The sequence below is a fragment of the Oncorhynchus clarkii genome, chromosome 6, assembly GCF_045791955.1.
Source record: "Oncorhynchus clarkii lewisi isolate Uvic-CL-2024 chromosome 6, UVic_Ocla_1.0, whole genome shotgun sequence".
Classification (NCBI taxonomy): Eukaryota; Metazoa; Chordata; class Actinopteri; order Salmoniformes; family Salmonidae; genus Oncorhynchus; species Oncorhynchus clarkii.
Genome location: NC_092152.1, coordinates 32,614,488 through 32,631,490, shown reverse-complemented (window position 1 = coordinate 32,631,490; position 17,003 = coordinate 32,614,488). Strand labels below are relative to the sequence as shown.

Below are 17,003 nucleotides of genomic sequence, written 5' to 3'. Positions count from 1 at the left end.
TACAGAACACTATGGACATGAGGCTTTATTATACAGAACACTATCGACAGGAGGCTTAATTATACAGAACACTATGGATAGGAGGCTTTATTATACAGAACACTATGGACAGGAGGCTTTATTATACAGAACACTATGGACAGGAGGCTTTATTATACAGAACACTATGGACAGGAGGCTTTATACAGAACACTATGGACAGGATGCTTTATTATACAGAACACTATGGACAGGAGGCTTTATTATACAGAACACTATGGACAGGAGGCTTTATTATACAGAACACTATGGACAGGAGGCTTTATTATACAGAACACTGTGGACAGGAGGCTTTATTATACAGAACACTATGGACAGGAGGCTTTATATAGAACACTATGGACAGGAGGCTTTATTATACAGAACACTATGGACAGGAGGCTTTATTATACAGAACACTATGGACAGGAGGCTTTATTATACAGAACACTATGGACAGGAGGCTTTATTATACAGAACACTATGGACAGGAGGCTTTATTATACAGAACACTATGGACAGGAGGCTTTATACAGAACACTATGGACAGGAGGCTTTATACAGAACACTATGGACAGGAGGCTTTATTATACAGAACACTATGGACAGGAGGCTTTATTATACAGAACACTATGGACAGGAGGCTTTATACAGAACACTATGGACAGGAGGCTTTATTATACAGAACACTATGGACAGGAGGCTTTATTATACAGAACACTATGGACAGGAGGCTTTATACAGAACACTATGGACAGGAGGCTTTATACAGAACACTATGGACAGGAGGCTTTATACAGAACACTATGGACAGGAGGCTTTATTATACAGAACACTATGGACAGGAGGCTTTATTATACAGAACACTATGGACAGGAGGCTTTATTATACAGAACACTATGGACAGGAGGCTTTATTATACAGAACACTATGGACAGGAGGCTTTATTATACAGAACACTATGGACAGGAGGCTTTATACAGAACACTATGGACAGGAGGCTTTATACAGAACACTATGGACAGGAGGCTTTATTATACAGAACACTATGGACAGGAGGCTTTATTATACAGACACTATGGACAGGAGGCTTTATTATACAGAACACTATGGACAGGAGGCTTTATTATACAGAACACTATGGACAGGAGGCTTTATTATACAGAACACTATGGACAGGAGGCTTTATTATACAGAACACTAAATGTTTTATTCCCATCACATCTTTCATATATATAAACACTCAATCATGATCATAATATGATGAAGATCTCAATTCCTTTGGGCAAGTTTACAATTTCAGAGTCAAGAGTAAACGGTTTATGTCTTTTGAAATCATCAGCAAGCCATTTGATAGCTGTGAGTACCGATGATGGGCAGATTATGAATGAATTTGTGTGTCATACTTCTTGTTGTCTTTCAAGTCATCTTAGATATACTATTCACATTTCTATTGGTCTATCACATTTCTCAATCGGTAGTTAGTACTGTGTTAGTACTGTTACACTGTCACCCAGAGATACTGAAGAACCACAGTGAAAAGGAGAGCGAGAGAGGGAGAGGGGGGCGAGAGCAGGGAGGATAGAGAGAGGGAGAGAGCAGGGAGGATAGAGAGAGGGAGAGAGCAGGGAGGATATAAAGAGGGAGAGAGCAGGCAGGATAGAGAGAGGGAGAGAGCAGGGAGGATAGAGAGAGGGAGAGAGCAGAGAGGATAGAGAGAGCGAGAGAGCAGGGAGGATAGAAAGAGAGAGAGAGCAGGGAGGATAGAGAGAGAGAGAGAGAGCAGGGAGGATAGAGAGAGGGAGAGAGAGGGAGAGAGAGGGAGAGAGCACGGAGGATAGAGCGAGAGAGCAGGGAGGATAGAGAGAGGGAGAGAGAGCAGGGAGGATAGAGAGAGGGAGAGAGAGGGAGAGAGCAGGGAGGATAGAGCGAGAGAGCAGGGAGGATAGAGAGAGGGAGAGAGAGAGCAGGGAGGATAGAGAGAGGGAGAGAGCAGGGAGGATAGAAAGAGAGAGAGAGCAGGGAGGATAGAGAGAGGGAGTGAGCAGGGAGGATAGAGAGGGGGAGAGAGCAGGGAGGATAGAGAGGGGGAGAGAGCAGGGAGGATAGAGAGGGGGAGAGAGCAGGTAGGATAGAGAGAGGGAGAGAGAGCAGGGAGGATAGAGAGAGCTCAGGGAGGATAGAAAGAGAGAGAGAGCAGGGAGGATAGAAAGAGAGAGAGAGCAGTGAGGATAGAAAGAGGGAGAGAGCAGGGAGGATAGAGAGAGTGAGAGAGCAGGGAGGATAGAGAGAGAGAGCATGGAAGATATAGAGAGAGGGAGAGAGCAGGGATAATATAGAGAGAGGGAGAGAGCATGGAGGATAGAGGGAGAGAGCATAGACGATATAGAGAGAGGGAGAGAGCATGGAGGATAGAGGGAGAGAGCAGGGAGGATATAGAGAGAGAGCATAGATGATATAGAGAGAGGGAGAGAGCATGGAGGATAGAGAGAGGGAGAGAGCAGGGAGGATAGAGAGAGGGAGAGAGCAGGGAGGATAGAGAGAGGGAGAGAGCAGGGAGGATAGAGAGGGGGAGAGAGCAGGGAGGATATAAAGAGGGAGAGAGCAGGGAGGATAGAGAGAGGGAGAGAGAGCAGGGAGGATAGAGAGAGAGAGCGCAGGGAGGATAGAAAGAGAGAGAGAGCAGGGAGGACAGAGAGAGAGAGCATGGATGATAGAGAGAGAGTGAGAGAGCAGGGAGGATAGAGAGAGAGTGAGAGAGCAGGGAGGATATAGAGAGAGGGAGAGAGCAGGGAGGATATAGAGAGAGAGCATGGAGGATAGAGAGAGAGGGAGAGAGCAGGGAGGATATATATATATATATATATATATATAGCGAGAGAGAGAGAGAGCATGGAGGATATAGAGAGAGGGAGAGAGCAGGGAGGATATATATATATAGAGAGAGAGCAGGGAGAATAGAGAGAGGGGGAGAGAGCAGGGAGGATAGAGGGAGAGAGCAGGGAGGATATATATATAGAGAGAGAGAGAGCAGGGAGGATATAAAGAGAGGGAGCGAGCAGGGAGAATATAGAGAGAGGGAGAGAGCAGGGAGATTTTAGAGAGAGAGGGAGAGAGCAGGGAGGATATAGAGGGAGAGAGCAGGGAGAATATAGAGAGAGGGAGAGAGCAGGGAGATTTTAGAGAGAGAGGGAGAGAGCAGGGAGGATATAGAGAGAGAGGGAGAGAGCAGGGAGGATATAGAGAGAGGGAGCGAGCAGGGAGAATATAGAGAGAGGGAGAAAGCAGGGAGATTTTAGAGAGAGAGGGAGAGAGCAGGGAGATTTTAGAGAGAGAAGGAGAGAGCAGGGAGAATATAGAGAGGGAGAGAGCAGGGAGAATATAGAGAGAGGGAGAGAGCAGGGAGATTTTAGAGAGAGAAGGAGAGAGCAGGGAGAATATAAAGAGAGGGAGAGAGCAGGGAGAATATAGAGAGAGGGAGAGAGCAGGGAGGATATAGAGAGAGGAAGAGAGCAGGGAGAATATAGAGAGAGGGAGAGAGCAGGGAGAATATAGAGAGAGGGAGAGAGCAGGGAGGATATAGAGAGAGGGAGAGAGCAGGGAGAATATAGCGAGAGGGAGAGAGCAGGGAGAGAGCAGGGAGGATAGAGAGAGAGGGAGAGAGCAGGGAGGATATAGCGAGAGGGAGAGAGCAGGGAGGATATAGAGAGAGGAAGAGAGCAGGGAGAATAGAGAGAGAGGGAGAGAGCAGGGAGGATAGAGAGAGAGGGAGAGAGCATGGAGGATATAGAGAGAGAGAGGGAACGAGCAGGGAGAATATAGAGAGAGGGAGAGAGCAGGGAGATTTTAGAGAGAGCAGGGAGAATATAGAGAGAGGGAGAGAGCAGGGAAGATATAGCAAGAGGGAGAGAGCAGGGAGGATATAGAGAGAGGGAGAGAGCAGGGAGGATATAGAGAGAGGGAGAGAGCAGGGAGGATATAGAGAGAGGGAGAGAGCAGGGAGAATATAGAGAGAGGGAGAGAGCAGGGAGAATATAGAGAGAGAGCAGGGAGGATAGAGAGAGAGAGAGCATGGAGGATGTAGAGAAAGAGAGAGAGAGAGAGAGCATGGAGGATGTAGAGGGAGAGAGAGAGAGAGCATGGAGGATATAGAGAGAGAGAGCAAGCACGTTTAAAGGCTGCTGGTTTGGGCCTGTTATGTCTGATTGTGATTTTCTTCCATTTTGGCTCTGGTCCAGTCTGGGAACGTAGCCCAGAGAGAAGAGGGGGGGTGTAAGGTGAGGGAGGGAGAGATGGAGAGAGAGAGAGAGAGAGAGGGAGGGAGAGAGGGAGGGAGGGAGAGAGAGAGAGAGCTGCGTGTATGAAGGGCAGAGTGCCCAGTTTACCAGCATTGAAGGAAACAATATGGCTCCAGTTTCCTCTGCTCAGCCACTCTTCTTATGCTGTGTGTGTGTGTGTGTGTGTGTGTGTGTGTGTGTGTGTGTGTGTGTGTGTGTGTGTGTGTGTGTGTGTGTGTGTGTTTGCATTGCGAATATGTGTGTTGCGTGTGTCTGGCCTGTTTGCCAGTCTGTGCTCCAGATGCGTAGAAACACTATTGTGTAGAGACACATTTAATGGTTGAAGGAGACATTTCTGTGGATTTCCTGCTAGCAGAATGGAAGCTCCACACTCTCTCAATTCAATTCAATTCAAAGGGGCTTTATTGGGCTGGGAAACGTTTCTCTCTCTCCATCACTCTCTCTCCTCTCCACTCTTTAGCACAGGATGTAATCTCTACTTCTGTCTCATCTGCAATGTAGGCCTGAATATGGAGGAAATTAGCAGGAAGCAGTTCAAACAAAAACAGTGTTTCTGTCAATGAGCAACATTTGCATATGTCTCATCCAATTTTTGCATTCAGGCCAAGTCTTTCTTGCTGACATCGTCTTGTGAACCCCTCTGATTTTGCCTTAGTTTCATTGTCATATCAAATATCTTGTTAAATGGTGGTCTTGTAAAATGCCCCCCTCTCTTTCCCCTTCCTCTTCTCCATCTGTTAAGTCAATGAGCTTTGCCATCTTCATTCAATATCTTACATTGCCAAAGTGCGATCACATAACTCTCTTTTCTCTCTCTCTCCTCTCTCTGTTTACTTACTCTCTCTCTCTCTCTCTCTCTCTCTCTCTCTCTCTCTCTCTCTCTCTCTCTCAGGTAAGAGGAGGTATAAGCGTCATGAGGTGGAACAGATCCACGGTGAGGTCAGGAGGATGTGTTCTCTCAACAACGTGCTCAACAGTCAGAGGAGTTTTGAGCACGTGCAGAAGATCCTGCGTGTGAAGCGTCTCCAGCGCCAGGCCAAGACTGGCAACAACGTCGTCAAGAGGCGACCTGGTCGCCCCCGGAAACACCCTATTGATGATTCTGAACCCACCAGTTATGGGAGGGACGAAGGGAGGGGCTTCGGGATGCCGGTGTTGGAGAGGTGTGTGGACCTACCGGGTAGGCGGAGCTTAAGACCAAGTCCCATCCCCCAGCCTCTGGAGTTTTCCAATCACGACTCTATCTCAGTGGCCATTGAGACGGTGGTGCACCGAGCACGCTCTCTGGCGCCCCCACCGGCCAGAGGAAGGAAACGTAGGGGGAGGTGCAGGAGAGAGGAGGGAGGGGATATGGCCTTCCACTAGCCAATCAGACAGCATCACAGTTGCAGATAGATAGATTAGCTCTGGGCTATCAGAGAGCTGGTGAGAGGAGCCAACACTGGTCAAATGCTGCATTCAAAACCAAGTGGGAAGGTAGTATTTACCACATACGACTGGAAAAATCCACGGGAACGCCTCTCCAACTGGTAATTACTAGTGGGAAACGCAACTATCGTTGCACCTAATAAGGAAATTACCTCGATAACACCATTTTCAGCAAATAAATGCAACAACAAAACATTCTTTTTAAAAAGCTATGGTTTTTTAACACCATAATTTGTTTACAAGCATGATAGCGGTACTTTTAGTTTATGGTTAACGAAGCTTGTTGGCCATTAGCCAATCAGCGTTTCTCAACGAGTTCAAAGCATGTGAATGCATCCAACTGGCAATCACCCCTTTACAACTGGGTAATTACCACCTACCCACTTGGTGATGAACACAGCAATAGCAGCCAAACAGACAGCAATGCTGGGACCACCTCTGTGCACTTTGACCTAATGGCTTGTCTGTTTTTCTTCTATGATTGGATATAAGGAGAGTGACTGCAGTAGGTCTCTATGAAGGAACATTAGGAGAGGAGTAGTGTTTAACTCTGAACGAGTTAAGAGGGGAGGAGTGTTGCACTCTGAATGAGAGTGCCACTGAGGACGAACAGTCTCTTATCATACATGTATGTGATACAATGATGCGTACCGTCCTATAATATGATACTGTATGGTACTTTATGCTACAATATCTGATACTATACGGCACTCTTTGATAAGATGCTGTATGATACTATGGTACTATACAGTATGAGATACTATGGTACTTTATAATACTCTTTATCTGAATGTGGCATTAGCCACGTCTCTACCAGCAGACTGGGGGTGGTGATTGGATAATATGATACTGTGCAGCTCTGATCATTTTTTTGCCTTCTCTAATGAAGCTAGTTAATGACCACCTACCTTACCCCACTCACCCTTCTATCCCTCACCTCTCATACCCACAGGATCTAAGACCAGTAACTCACCCTACCCACTAGCCCCTTCTACACCCTCTCTACTCCCCCTGCCCTGTCCTGGGCATGGATACTTTAAAGGCAATATGTTGGACTGAGCTTCCCTGGCTGTAGGTCTCTACAGCTGTGGTCTAACTGTACATAGGAGCATACTCCACTTTCACCCACTTTTTACCACGGGGAAGACAGCCTATCTACATGTACTGGCTTATATCAAATAGAAGTGTTGTACAATAGACCATAAACGTCGGGATTGTTGTTTTATTACCAAAAATAGACCTGGATGGGACTCAAGACCTGTTTGTTTTCAGACTGAAGGAACCACATGTATTCATTCATTTATTTTGTGTATGAGAAGGCCATCACACACATGGGAATATCAGGTGTGTTTGACGAAACCTTGGTTTTAATGCACTATATAAACATACGCTTACATTTAATCAAAAGTCAGCACTTACATGCTTGTTCTAGCCTTACGTTTTGGCCTTGACTTCAATGGTGAATATCCATTCAGAAACATGTGCATTCATTTAATCAATTTGAATATGCAGGACGCTCAGCCAATGGTGTCAAACCTAAGCCCAAGTCTGAGATTTGATTGGACAGTGAAGCTGGAGGAGGGTTAATGATCAGTGTTTTGTAGTGAGTGTGTGGTACTCTAAAGATTCTGTCTGAGTAGTGGTTGAAAAATAACATGACACAAAATGTAAAGATTGGAATAGGAAAACCAAAGTCTCAGAGATATGTGTGTTTCACAGACTTGTCAGGTGTGGGGTTGTCAGCATTCTCAATCTGCAGTTAAACACACCAGCTAGCTATCATGTCTTCAGTATTTCAGAAAATACCAGTGGGTCAGTATTTCATTGGGGACCTGTAAATGTAATGTAAACTTGGGAAGCCTCTCCTCTCTCTGTGAGGGTCTTGTCAGCTCCAGCAGTTCTGCACGTGCCTTATGTTTGTTTCTTAAACCATCACATCTCATTTTGGGGGAATTCAAAATGGTGGAGAAGTTACTGCGATTGAAACCACGTACTTATGATTGTGCATTTACGACACGTGTGTCTTAGCAACCACAACGCGGGCACTACCTGTGTCCCTTTGCAGCCATACGTACAACAGGCCTGATTCCATTTCAGTTGCAAGCCCCTTGTGCTCACCCTGGCTCTTTGGAGTGAACAGATGTGAAAAGGCTTGGTTAAGCACTATGGGAACGAAAAATGGATCCATCACGTACACTATTACACACATCCAGTCCTTTCATATCTGAGCGCTGTGAGCAACGGAGGTGGTAAGAGCCAGGGAAAGGGGCCCTGAACTTAAATGGAAAACAGGCCCCAGGCGGTGGACAGGCTGTGCCAGGGGAGTTGTATTGGGAACCATGCTGTCTTACGTAGTTGTTTGCTATGCATCAGGTCTGGCCTGGGCTGTCTGAGGGAATCCACCCTTCCACAAAGACAAATAAGTGTCTTATTTACCCAATAAAACATGAAGTCATTTAACCAGAAGTGTGAATAATAACAGTAATAATTTGTAAAGCGTTGTGCAGAAAGTGACTATCATTTCATGTCAACTTTAGTGACTGCAGCTCCCTGCAGTGCTGCCTTAATCAGAAGTCAAGCTCCAGTACTGAAGTGTTTGTCTGTTGTAAATAGTGTCTGTTCTGTTGTGTTCTGTTGTGTTCTGCCTGCATGGATACAAACTGGACTCAGTTACGTACGCTGGTATAGCCTAAACCTATCGTAGACCACAGACCTATCGTAGACCACAGACCTATCGTAGACCACAGACCTATCTTAGACCACATTTGACATTAGAGCCAGCAAGACCCCATAAGTCAGTCCCTATCCATCCATCAATTAGAATGTTTGTCAAACAATCATCGCAAGGTTGAGATCCCAGGGCCTGAGCCAGCCTATGATAGTGTCTCTCATTGCACTTCAGCTAAGACCAAGAACCCTCATTGGCTAGCAGCTTTACTCCCCTGAGCCAATGGGTGCCTAGTGCAGCAGTGTGTTCGTGTGTGTGGGACTTGCTCAGAGGGCATTACCAAAAATACACCTGTCCTTGTCAGTGTGTGTGTCAGCTCACACACTGCGCAGAGACTGAGCCTGAACTGGATCTCATAACCAAATTACACCTTTCACAGGAGGCCTGGATCTCTCTAAACCTTTCTAGGGTCTGAGTGTGGTCTAGATGTAGTCTAGGATTGGTCTAAGGAATCTAGATGTAGTCTAGGTTGGTCTAAGGAATCTAGATGTAGTCTAGGATTGGTCTAAGGAATCTAGATGTAGTCTAGGTTGGTCTAAGGAATCTAGATGTAGTCTAGGTTGGTCTACGGAATCTAGATGTAGTCTAGGATTGGTCTAAGGAATCTAGTTGTAGTCTAGGATTGGTCTAAGGAATCTAGATGTAGTCTAGGTTTGGTCTATGGAATCTAGATGTAGTCTAGGATTGGTCTAAGGAATCTAGATGTAGTCTAGGATTGGTCTAATGAATCTAGATGTAGTCTAGGATTGGTCTAATGAATCTAGATGTTTTCTAGGATTGGTCTAATGAATCTAGATGTAGTCTAGGATTGGTCTAATGAATCTAGATGTGGTTTAAGGGGTCTATAGGCTTGGCAGCTCAATATTCCATGGCCGGTCTCTGATGTTTGAGTTAAAGCCACTAGGATCTGTCTGTTTCTCTCTCTACCAGCCGATGTTCCGGTGCCTTCTACAGCTGACTAGTATTGTCCCGATCCTCTGCTTTAACGCTACACAAGACCCATCGCGTGGTCCAGTACAGTCCCGTACGGTCAAGTTGGGTTTTGCGGTCTTTTGTTATGTACTGGGTTCTGTATTCACTCTGGTCCAACTGTATGACTGGTATGACTACAGGTAGACGTTTACCCAACCCTAAATCCTAATCTTCATCATCAGGGGGACGAAGGAACATCTGGTCCTGGATCAGTGGTTAGGGAAGACCTCTGCCTCTACACTGAGACCAATCTGACCAGTCCAGGACAGCCACTGGAGCTGAATCATACTGCATGCGCCTCAAATCACATCCTACATAGTGTACTACCACAGAACCTGTTCAAACGCAGTGCACTGGTATGGAGTCATTTGAGAAGCAGCCACAGTCTCTACTATAATATGTGTAGTCATTAACATATATGTTATGTTTCCAAGCTTTAATGTTGTTCAACGCTGAACACGCAGACGAAGCGTCGATGAGGAAACCAATAAATGTACTTTGCAAGAGCACAAAGTGAGCTCTTAACTGTGTTGGCATATTTGAGTTGGAATACATAGTGTATTTGAACCTTTTTACTAGAGTGGGTTTAACTTTATTTGCATGCTCCACTTGATTGTATGCATTACGATTTTAGACGAGCGGAGAAGTTGACTTTCAGTTGCATTTGGAGCAAGACTTGTACATTGTTTGATATGTTTGTTTTTGTAATGGATTTTTAATTCATAAAGCATTTTTGTACATTGTATGAATATTAAAAATGGCAAATATTTGACATGTAGACATAAGTAAATACTTAGATGCTCATGCATATGCATATATCCTTCTTAGTATGTATGTGTAAATGTACACATATTTTGTATTTGCCTTCACTCATATACAGATATATGTCATATGCACATATACATGCAATATACTGTATATGTATAGCCATGTCTGCTGGCATGCTTCTGGTCATGTTTACTTAACATGATCTTGTCGTCTTTATTTTCATTTTTTTTCTCTTTTCTCTGAGGAAAAGCTCGTTCTTTTGCTACCGTTTTCCTGGCTGGCCGCATTGGGCACTTATTAAGATGAAATTGAACTTGTTCATGTTATTCATTGTGTGAAATAATAAATGAGTTTATTGAAAGCTGATGATGTCATTGGTGTGTTTTTTGTTCTTCGGCCTTTCCTTGAGGTAACCTTCCACATGGAGACATGGGGTTTGTTCTTCGGCCTTTCCTTGAGGTAACCTTCCACATGGAGACATGGGGTTTGTTCTTCGGCCTTTCCTTGAGGTAACCTTCCACATGGAGACATGGGGTTTGTTCTTCGGCCTTTCCTTGAGGTAACCTTCCACATGGATACATGGGGTTTGTTCTTCGGCCTTTCATTGAGGTAACCTTCCACATGGAGACATGGGGTTTGTTCTTCGGCCTTTCCTTGAGGTAACCTTCCACATGGAGACATGGGGTTTGTTCTTCGGCCTTTCCTTGAGGTAACCTTCCACATGGAGACATGGGGTTTGTTCTTCGGCCTTTCCTTGAGGTAACCTTCCACATGGAGACATGGGGTTTGTTCTTCGGCCTTTCCTTGAGGTAACCTTCCACATGGATACATGGGGTTTGTTCTTCGGCCTTTCATTGAGGTAACCTTCCACATGGAGACATGGGGTTTGTTCTTCGGCCTTTCCTTGAGGTAACCTTCCACATGGAGACATGGGGTTTGTTCTTCGGCCTTTCCTTGAGGTAACCTTCCACATGGAGACATGGGGTTTGTTCTTCGGCCTTTCCTTGAGGTAACCTTCCACATGGATACATGGGGTTTGTTCTTCGGCCTTTCCTTGAGGTAACCTTCCACATGGAGACATGGGGTTTGTTCTTCAGCCTTTCCTTGAGGTAACCTTCCACATGGAGACATGGGGTTTTTGTCCTAATTGGCACCTTATTTCCTATATAGTGCACGTCTTTTGACCAGCGCTCTGGTCAAAAGTAGTGCACTATATAGGGAATAGGATAGCGTTTGGAACTCCTCCAGGCAGTAACCTTCATCAGGGAGAATGGAACATTCTTCAGAAAGCTTAATGCCATGCAGGAAAGTGTTATTATGCGCCAGATTATACAAGGGATAGTTCTGGTCCCAGATGCTGATTGGCTGAAAATGTGTTCCAGGTGTGATTTACGTTGTGATAAACACACCCGACCCCTACTCTCCTCTTCTGCCTCGTTTTACGTGTCACCCTCTGTGTGTGTAAATTAGATGGCTGCAGTAAGCTGTGCAGTGCTGCAGAGCCCCAGTATCGTGTTTTTACTAGGAAGCATCTTATCACGTCCTCTGACACTTACATACATGTTTTCTCACACATTGTCACGTTACATTCTCACACACTCTTCTAGCTTACAGTGCATCACGCACATATACACACACTCAGGCACTCTTAGTCTCTCTCACACACATTTTCCCCACCATTAGCGTAACCTACAGAGTATACCCTCTACTGTCTCGCTCTCACTCTCTCTCTGTTAGCTCATCAGGAGCTATGCAGGGTGGGCTGGGCTGCAGGCCACTCTGTGATTGGTGTAGGCTGAGAGCAAAGTGCCTTACCATTGGCCGCGGCCACCTTGTAAAAATCTCCTGTTTCCATGGTTGCAGTGTGAACTGCCCAAATGTGTCTCTGTGCGTTTGGTGTAGTGCTGATCGAAATGTTGGCACCAGTGTTGTTGCGCTTAAATCATTCCTATTTGATGGAACTCGGAGCTGCAGTGGTGTCACATTTAAACCACTCCCCTCAGGAGCCCATGTGTGAATGCTCACCATGCTGGCACTGTTCAGCAGTACACTCGTCTTTAGGCGACCCTAGGGGGCAGGCACCTTACGCATTTTAAACCAAAAACCTTAACCCTAACCCCAGATAAAGGACATATGTAGCTCACCAAGTTTTTTTCATTCATTTTGTTCCCCATTGCGATGTAGTGATTTCTAGCATCTACTGACTACCACAACTCTCTCCACAGATCTAACTACATGAAAGGTTGCACAGTGAAATGACAGATGTACCAAACATTTGCGTATGTGTTGAACTAGACAGTAAAGGTTAAAATACTGTAATAATATGCTCCGTCACCACAGACTGTTGATGTCTGGTCACTATGGAAGGTAGGCCTGCTCTCTAGCACAGTGCATCCAAAATGGCACTGTATGGGACCTGGTTAAAAGGGTGCCATTTAGGACACAGCCATTTGGTCCACACTGGACTCCCTAAAAGCATGCCACTTCACCCAAAGACTGTCCCTGGTCCACACAGCTATGGCAGAGACTGGAGATGACCTCTGGTGGTTCGAAATTAAACTACACCCTGGCTATTACTGTCCACAGCCCGACACACACACAAACCAACAAAGCAGGGCAGTGATTTGAGTATATCTGTATAGATTACAGATGCTTACAATGGTTATCTCCTTTCCTTCAACTGCACTGACCAGAAAACATAGGATAGGTGAAAGCAATATGGTGGATGGTCAGATGTTTTCACTAGTTCTTTCACATCCCCTACATAAAGGACAGGTGGCCATGTTAGAGAGAGGGGGCCTCTTTGAGCACCTTTGGGTGTGTGAGTCACACAGTAGTTATTCCGCATAGCCTGTAACACTGTACAGATCTGGAGGAATCTGCTCTGCATAGAGATGGCCTCTGTTGCCACGGTGACAGTATGACTCATGGCAGTTTTGTGAGTGAAGCTGTCTTTTTAGTATGAGTGTGTGTGTGTGTGTGTGTGTGTGTGTGTGTGTGTGTGTGTGTGTGTGTGTGTGTGTGTGTGTGTGTGTGTGTACTTGCATAGTCTGTTTGTGTGTATATGTGTGTGTGGTGCATTTCTACCTTTGTTCATTTGCTGAGCCTTCATTAGCAGATCAGTTTAAATGTTATTAATGCTCTCAGCATTTAGTTAATACATCTCGTTAGTTAGGGTAGCCTACTTAATCTCTCTATTTTCTCTCTCCCTCCCTCCTCTAGTCTTTCTCCCCTCCCGTCTCTACCTCCCTCCTCTATTCTCTCTCTCTCTCCCCCGTCCCTCACTCGCTCTTTCTCTCCATCTCATCCATTCAGTCCTTCAGCTATGTTAATCAGCTGTCTTTCTGTCAGTGGTAATTCTCTAGTAGACAGGTCTATTATACCACAGAGTCATATATTATTAATGATCCCCCACAGGGAACACACACATGCACCCCAGCAGAATGAGGTTCGAAATAGAGATGTTTCCCCTCGGGGGGCGGGCTCAGAGAGGGGGCTGCCAGTCAATCAGCAGTCAGATCAAACAGATTAGCTCATGATGTCATGCACTGTCACACCCTGATCTGTTTCACCTGTCTTGTGCTTGTCTCCACCCCCCACCAGGTGTCTCCTATTTTGCCCATTATCCCCTGTGTATTTATACTTGCGTTTTCTGTCTGTTTGTTGCCAGTTCGTCTTGTCTTGTCAAGTCGTCCCAGCGTGTTTTCCCTCCAGCGTGTTCTAGTCTTCCTGGTTCCGACCTGTTTTTGCCTGCCCTGACACTGAGCATGGCTGCAGTTCTTCTCCTGCCTGACTCTTATTAGGATTACTGATCTGTGCCTGTCCTGGACCTGTCATTTGCCTATCCCTTGTATATAATACATCTCTGAGACTCGAACCATCTGCCTCCTGTGTCTGCATCTGGGTCTCATCCTGTGCTGTTATAGTACGAACTGGCCATGACTGACCCAGCAGACTTGGACCAGCTCTGCAATGCTGTCTGCCTGCAAGGAGTCGCCATTAGAAGACACGAGGAGCTACTTCAGAACCTTATGGAAGGACTCCATACCTCGGCGGAAGCCATGACCAGGGTTTCAAGTCGGGCAGCAAGCCACAACGGAAACCTCCTGGATGCTCAATAACGCGCTAACAGCGGTGCTTTTCCCCAGCCTAATCCGGCTTCCCAAGAACCCCGCTTACCTCCTCTGGAGCGCTATGTTGGCGATCCTGGAACCTGCTGGCCGTTTCTCTGCCAGTGCTCCCTCAACTTTGAGCTGCAGCCCTCGTCGTTTCCTTCAGATCGTTTGAAGATAGCGTATCTCATTACGCTGATGTCTGGAAGAGCGATCGCCTGGTCTATGACGGTGTGGGAGCAACAATCCACCATTTGCCTACGTCTGGAGGATTTCGTACCGGAGGTGAGGAAGGTGTTTGATTATCCGGTCCCCAGGAGAGAAACCGGCTCGGCAGCTACTTCAACTATGTCAAGACTTATGTAGTGTGGCAGACTACGTGGTATACTTTCGCATGTTGGCTGCCGAGAGTGCCTGGAACCCGGAGTCCCTGGTTGACACCTTTCTTCATGGATTATCAGAGGAAATTAAAGACGAGCTCGCAGCTCGGGAGTTACCCATGAATCTCGACTCCCCATAGCCTTGACCATAAGGATGGATGGATGCCTAAAGGGAACGCAGGAGGGAGAGGTTTTGCCTTCGCTTCCGAAGAATTCCAGAGAGAATCCGAAGTCACCCAGGTTCCCTCGGGAATCATCAGGGACTGGTGTCTCGTCTTCTCCAGAGCCCATGCAGCTGGGGGCTAGATTGTCTCCTACTGAACGTTTACGCAGGCTGAGCTTCAACAGTTGCCTGTACTGTGGTACTACAGGACATTATATTGTCCAGTAAAAGGCCAAGCTCATCAGTAGGCTCATCAGTAGGTACGAGCACGCTGGTGGGCCATACTGGGAGTCTCCAAACTCCCATTACTTGTACTCCTCTCCATGCTATCCTGCTGTGGAGTGACTGGTCTAAATCCCTCTGGTTGCTCGTTGACCCTGAGGCTGACGAGAGCTTCATGGACGCTATCCTGGTATCTGAGCTGGGTATCTCTACTCAACTCCTCTCTATTCCCATGGATGCCAGAGCATTGGACGGATGCACCATTGGCAGGGTCACTCACAGTACGGCTCCCTGCGAATGTCGGGCAATCACTGAGTCCATACAGTTTCTACTAACACCTCCTCATGTTCCTGTGGTTTTGGGATTTTCATGTCCCCAGAGGCACAACCCCCTGATCGACTGGGCTACTAGTTCTATCCTGGATTGGAGCCCGTTCTGCCATGCACATTCCCTTAAAACGGCACAGCCTGCCCCGGGATGTCCTCCTGCGGGCTTGGGAAAAGCTTTGGATCTCTTCTCTGTTCACGCAGAGTACAAGGACCTCCGGGAGGTTTTCAACAAGGCTCACGCCACATCCCTTCCGCCGCATCGTCCCTACGATTGTGCCATTGATCTCCTCCCGGGCCCCACCCCGCCTTGGGGGTGGGTGGCTTTATTCCCTGTCTGGCCCAGAGACCAAGGCCATGGAGGAGTACATTGAGGATTCTCTGGCTGCAGGGATAATTCGTACTTCTGCCTCCCCTGCCAGCACAGGGTTCTTCTTTGTCCTTCTGCCCCTGAACAGGCAGTTAACCCACTGTTCCTAGGCCGTCATTGAAAATAAAACATTGTTTTTTACTGACTTGCCTAGTTAAATAAAGGAAAAATATATATATTTTTTTTAAAAGGACAAAACCCTGCACCCGTGTATCAACTACCGGGGCCTCAATGACATCTCGGTAAAGATCCTGGAATGGGCCATTCCGCTAACCTTACCTGTCATCCCGGCTCCCGGCGGACCATGGCTTTCATCTGACAATGATTTTGGTGGCCCACCATGGTTCCTGACATCTCCGCATTCGCACTGTGTGCACACCGAACAAGACTCAGTGGGAAGCTCCGGCTGGCCTCCTTCAACCACTCCCTGTTCCTCACAGCACCTAGTCCCATATATCCCTGGACTTTGTCACTGGTCCCCCCCCCCCCCCCCCCTCCTCCTGTCAGATGGCAACACCACCATCCTTATGGTTGTGGATAGGTTTTCCAAAGCAGCACATATCATTCCCCTTCCCTAGTTGCTCTCAGCCAAGGAGACGGCCCAGCTTATGGTGCAGCACGTCTTCCGGATCCATAGACTTCTGGTCGACATGGTCTCTGAATGTGGTCCTCAGTTCTCGTCCAGGTTCTGGAAGGCATTCTGCACCCTGATTAAGGTCATCGACCAGCCTGTCCTCCGGGTTTCATCCCCAATCTAACGGCCAGTCGGAGCAAGCCAATCAGGACCTGGAGACAACTCTCCGTTGCCTCGTCTCTGCCAACCCCACCACCTGGAGCCAGCAACTCGTGTGGGTGGAGTACACAATTTGAGTGTTCCTTGGGTTACCAGCCTCCGCTCTTCCCCGAGAAAAAGGAAGAAGTCAGCATACCCTCGGCCCAGATGTTTGTCCGCCTCTGTTGACGTGCCTGGAAGAGACCCCGGCTCCTCGCTATCGTCTCAGGCAGAGGGTATGGCTCTCCACTCAGAATCTGCCCCTCAGGGTGGAGTCCCGTAAACATTCCCCCCACTTTATCGGACTTTCCCCATCTCTAAAACCCTTAGCCACACTGCTGTTCGTCTTCTGTTGCCCCACACCTTCGATATACATCCCACTTTTCATGTGTCTAAAATGAAACCTGTCTAACAGCCCTTTTGTCTCCTGTTTTTGCCTGCCCTGT

General features: G+C 46.9%; 1 protein-coding gene across 1 annotated transcript in view; it reads left to right on the top strand.

Moving 5' to 3' along the window:
* Positions 1 to 10,578, top strand: part of LOC139411005 (SET-binding protein-like) — a 57,066-nt gene extending 46,488 nt beyond the window's left edge. The window contains exon 6 of the mRNA XM_071156773.1: positions 5,209 to 10,578. Coding sequence (XP_071012874.1) covers positions 5,209 to 5,681 — 473 coding nt within the window. The 3' untranslated portion in view covers positions 5,682 to 10,578. The remainder of the gene's footprint in view (positions 1 to 5,208) is intronic.
* The last annotated feature ends 6,425 nt before the right edge of the window (positions 10,579 to 17,003 follow it).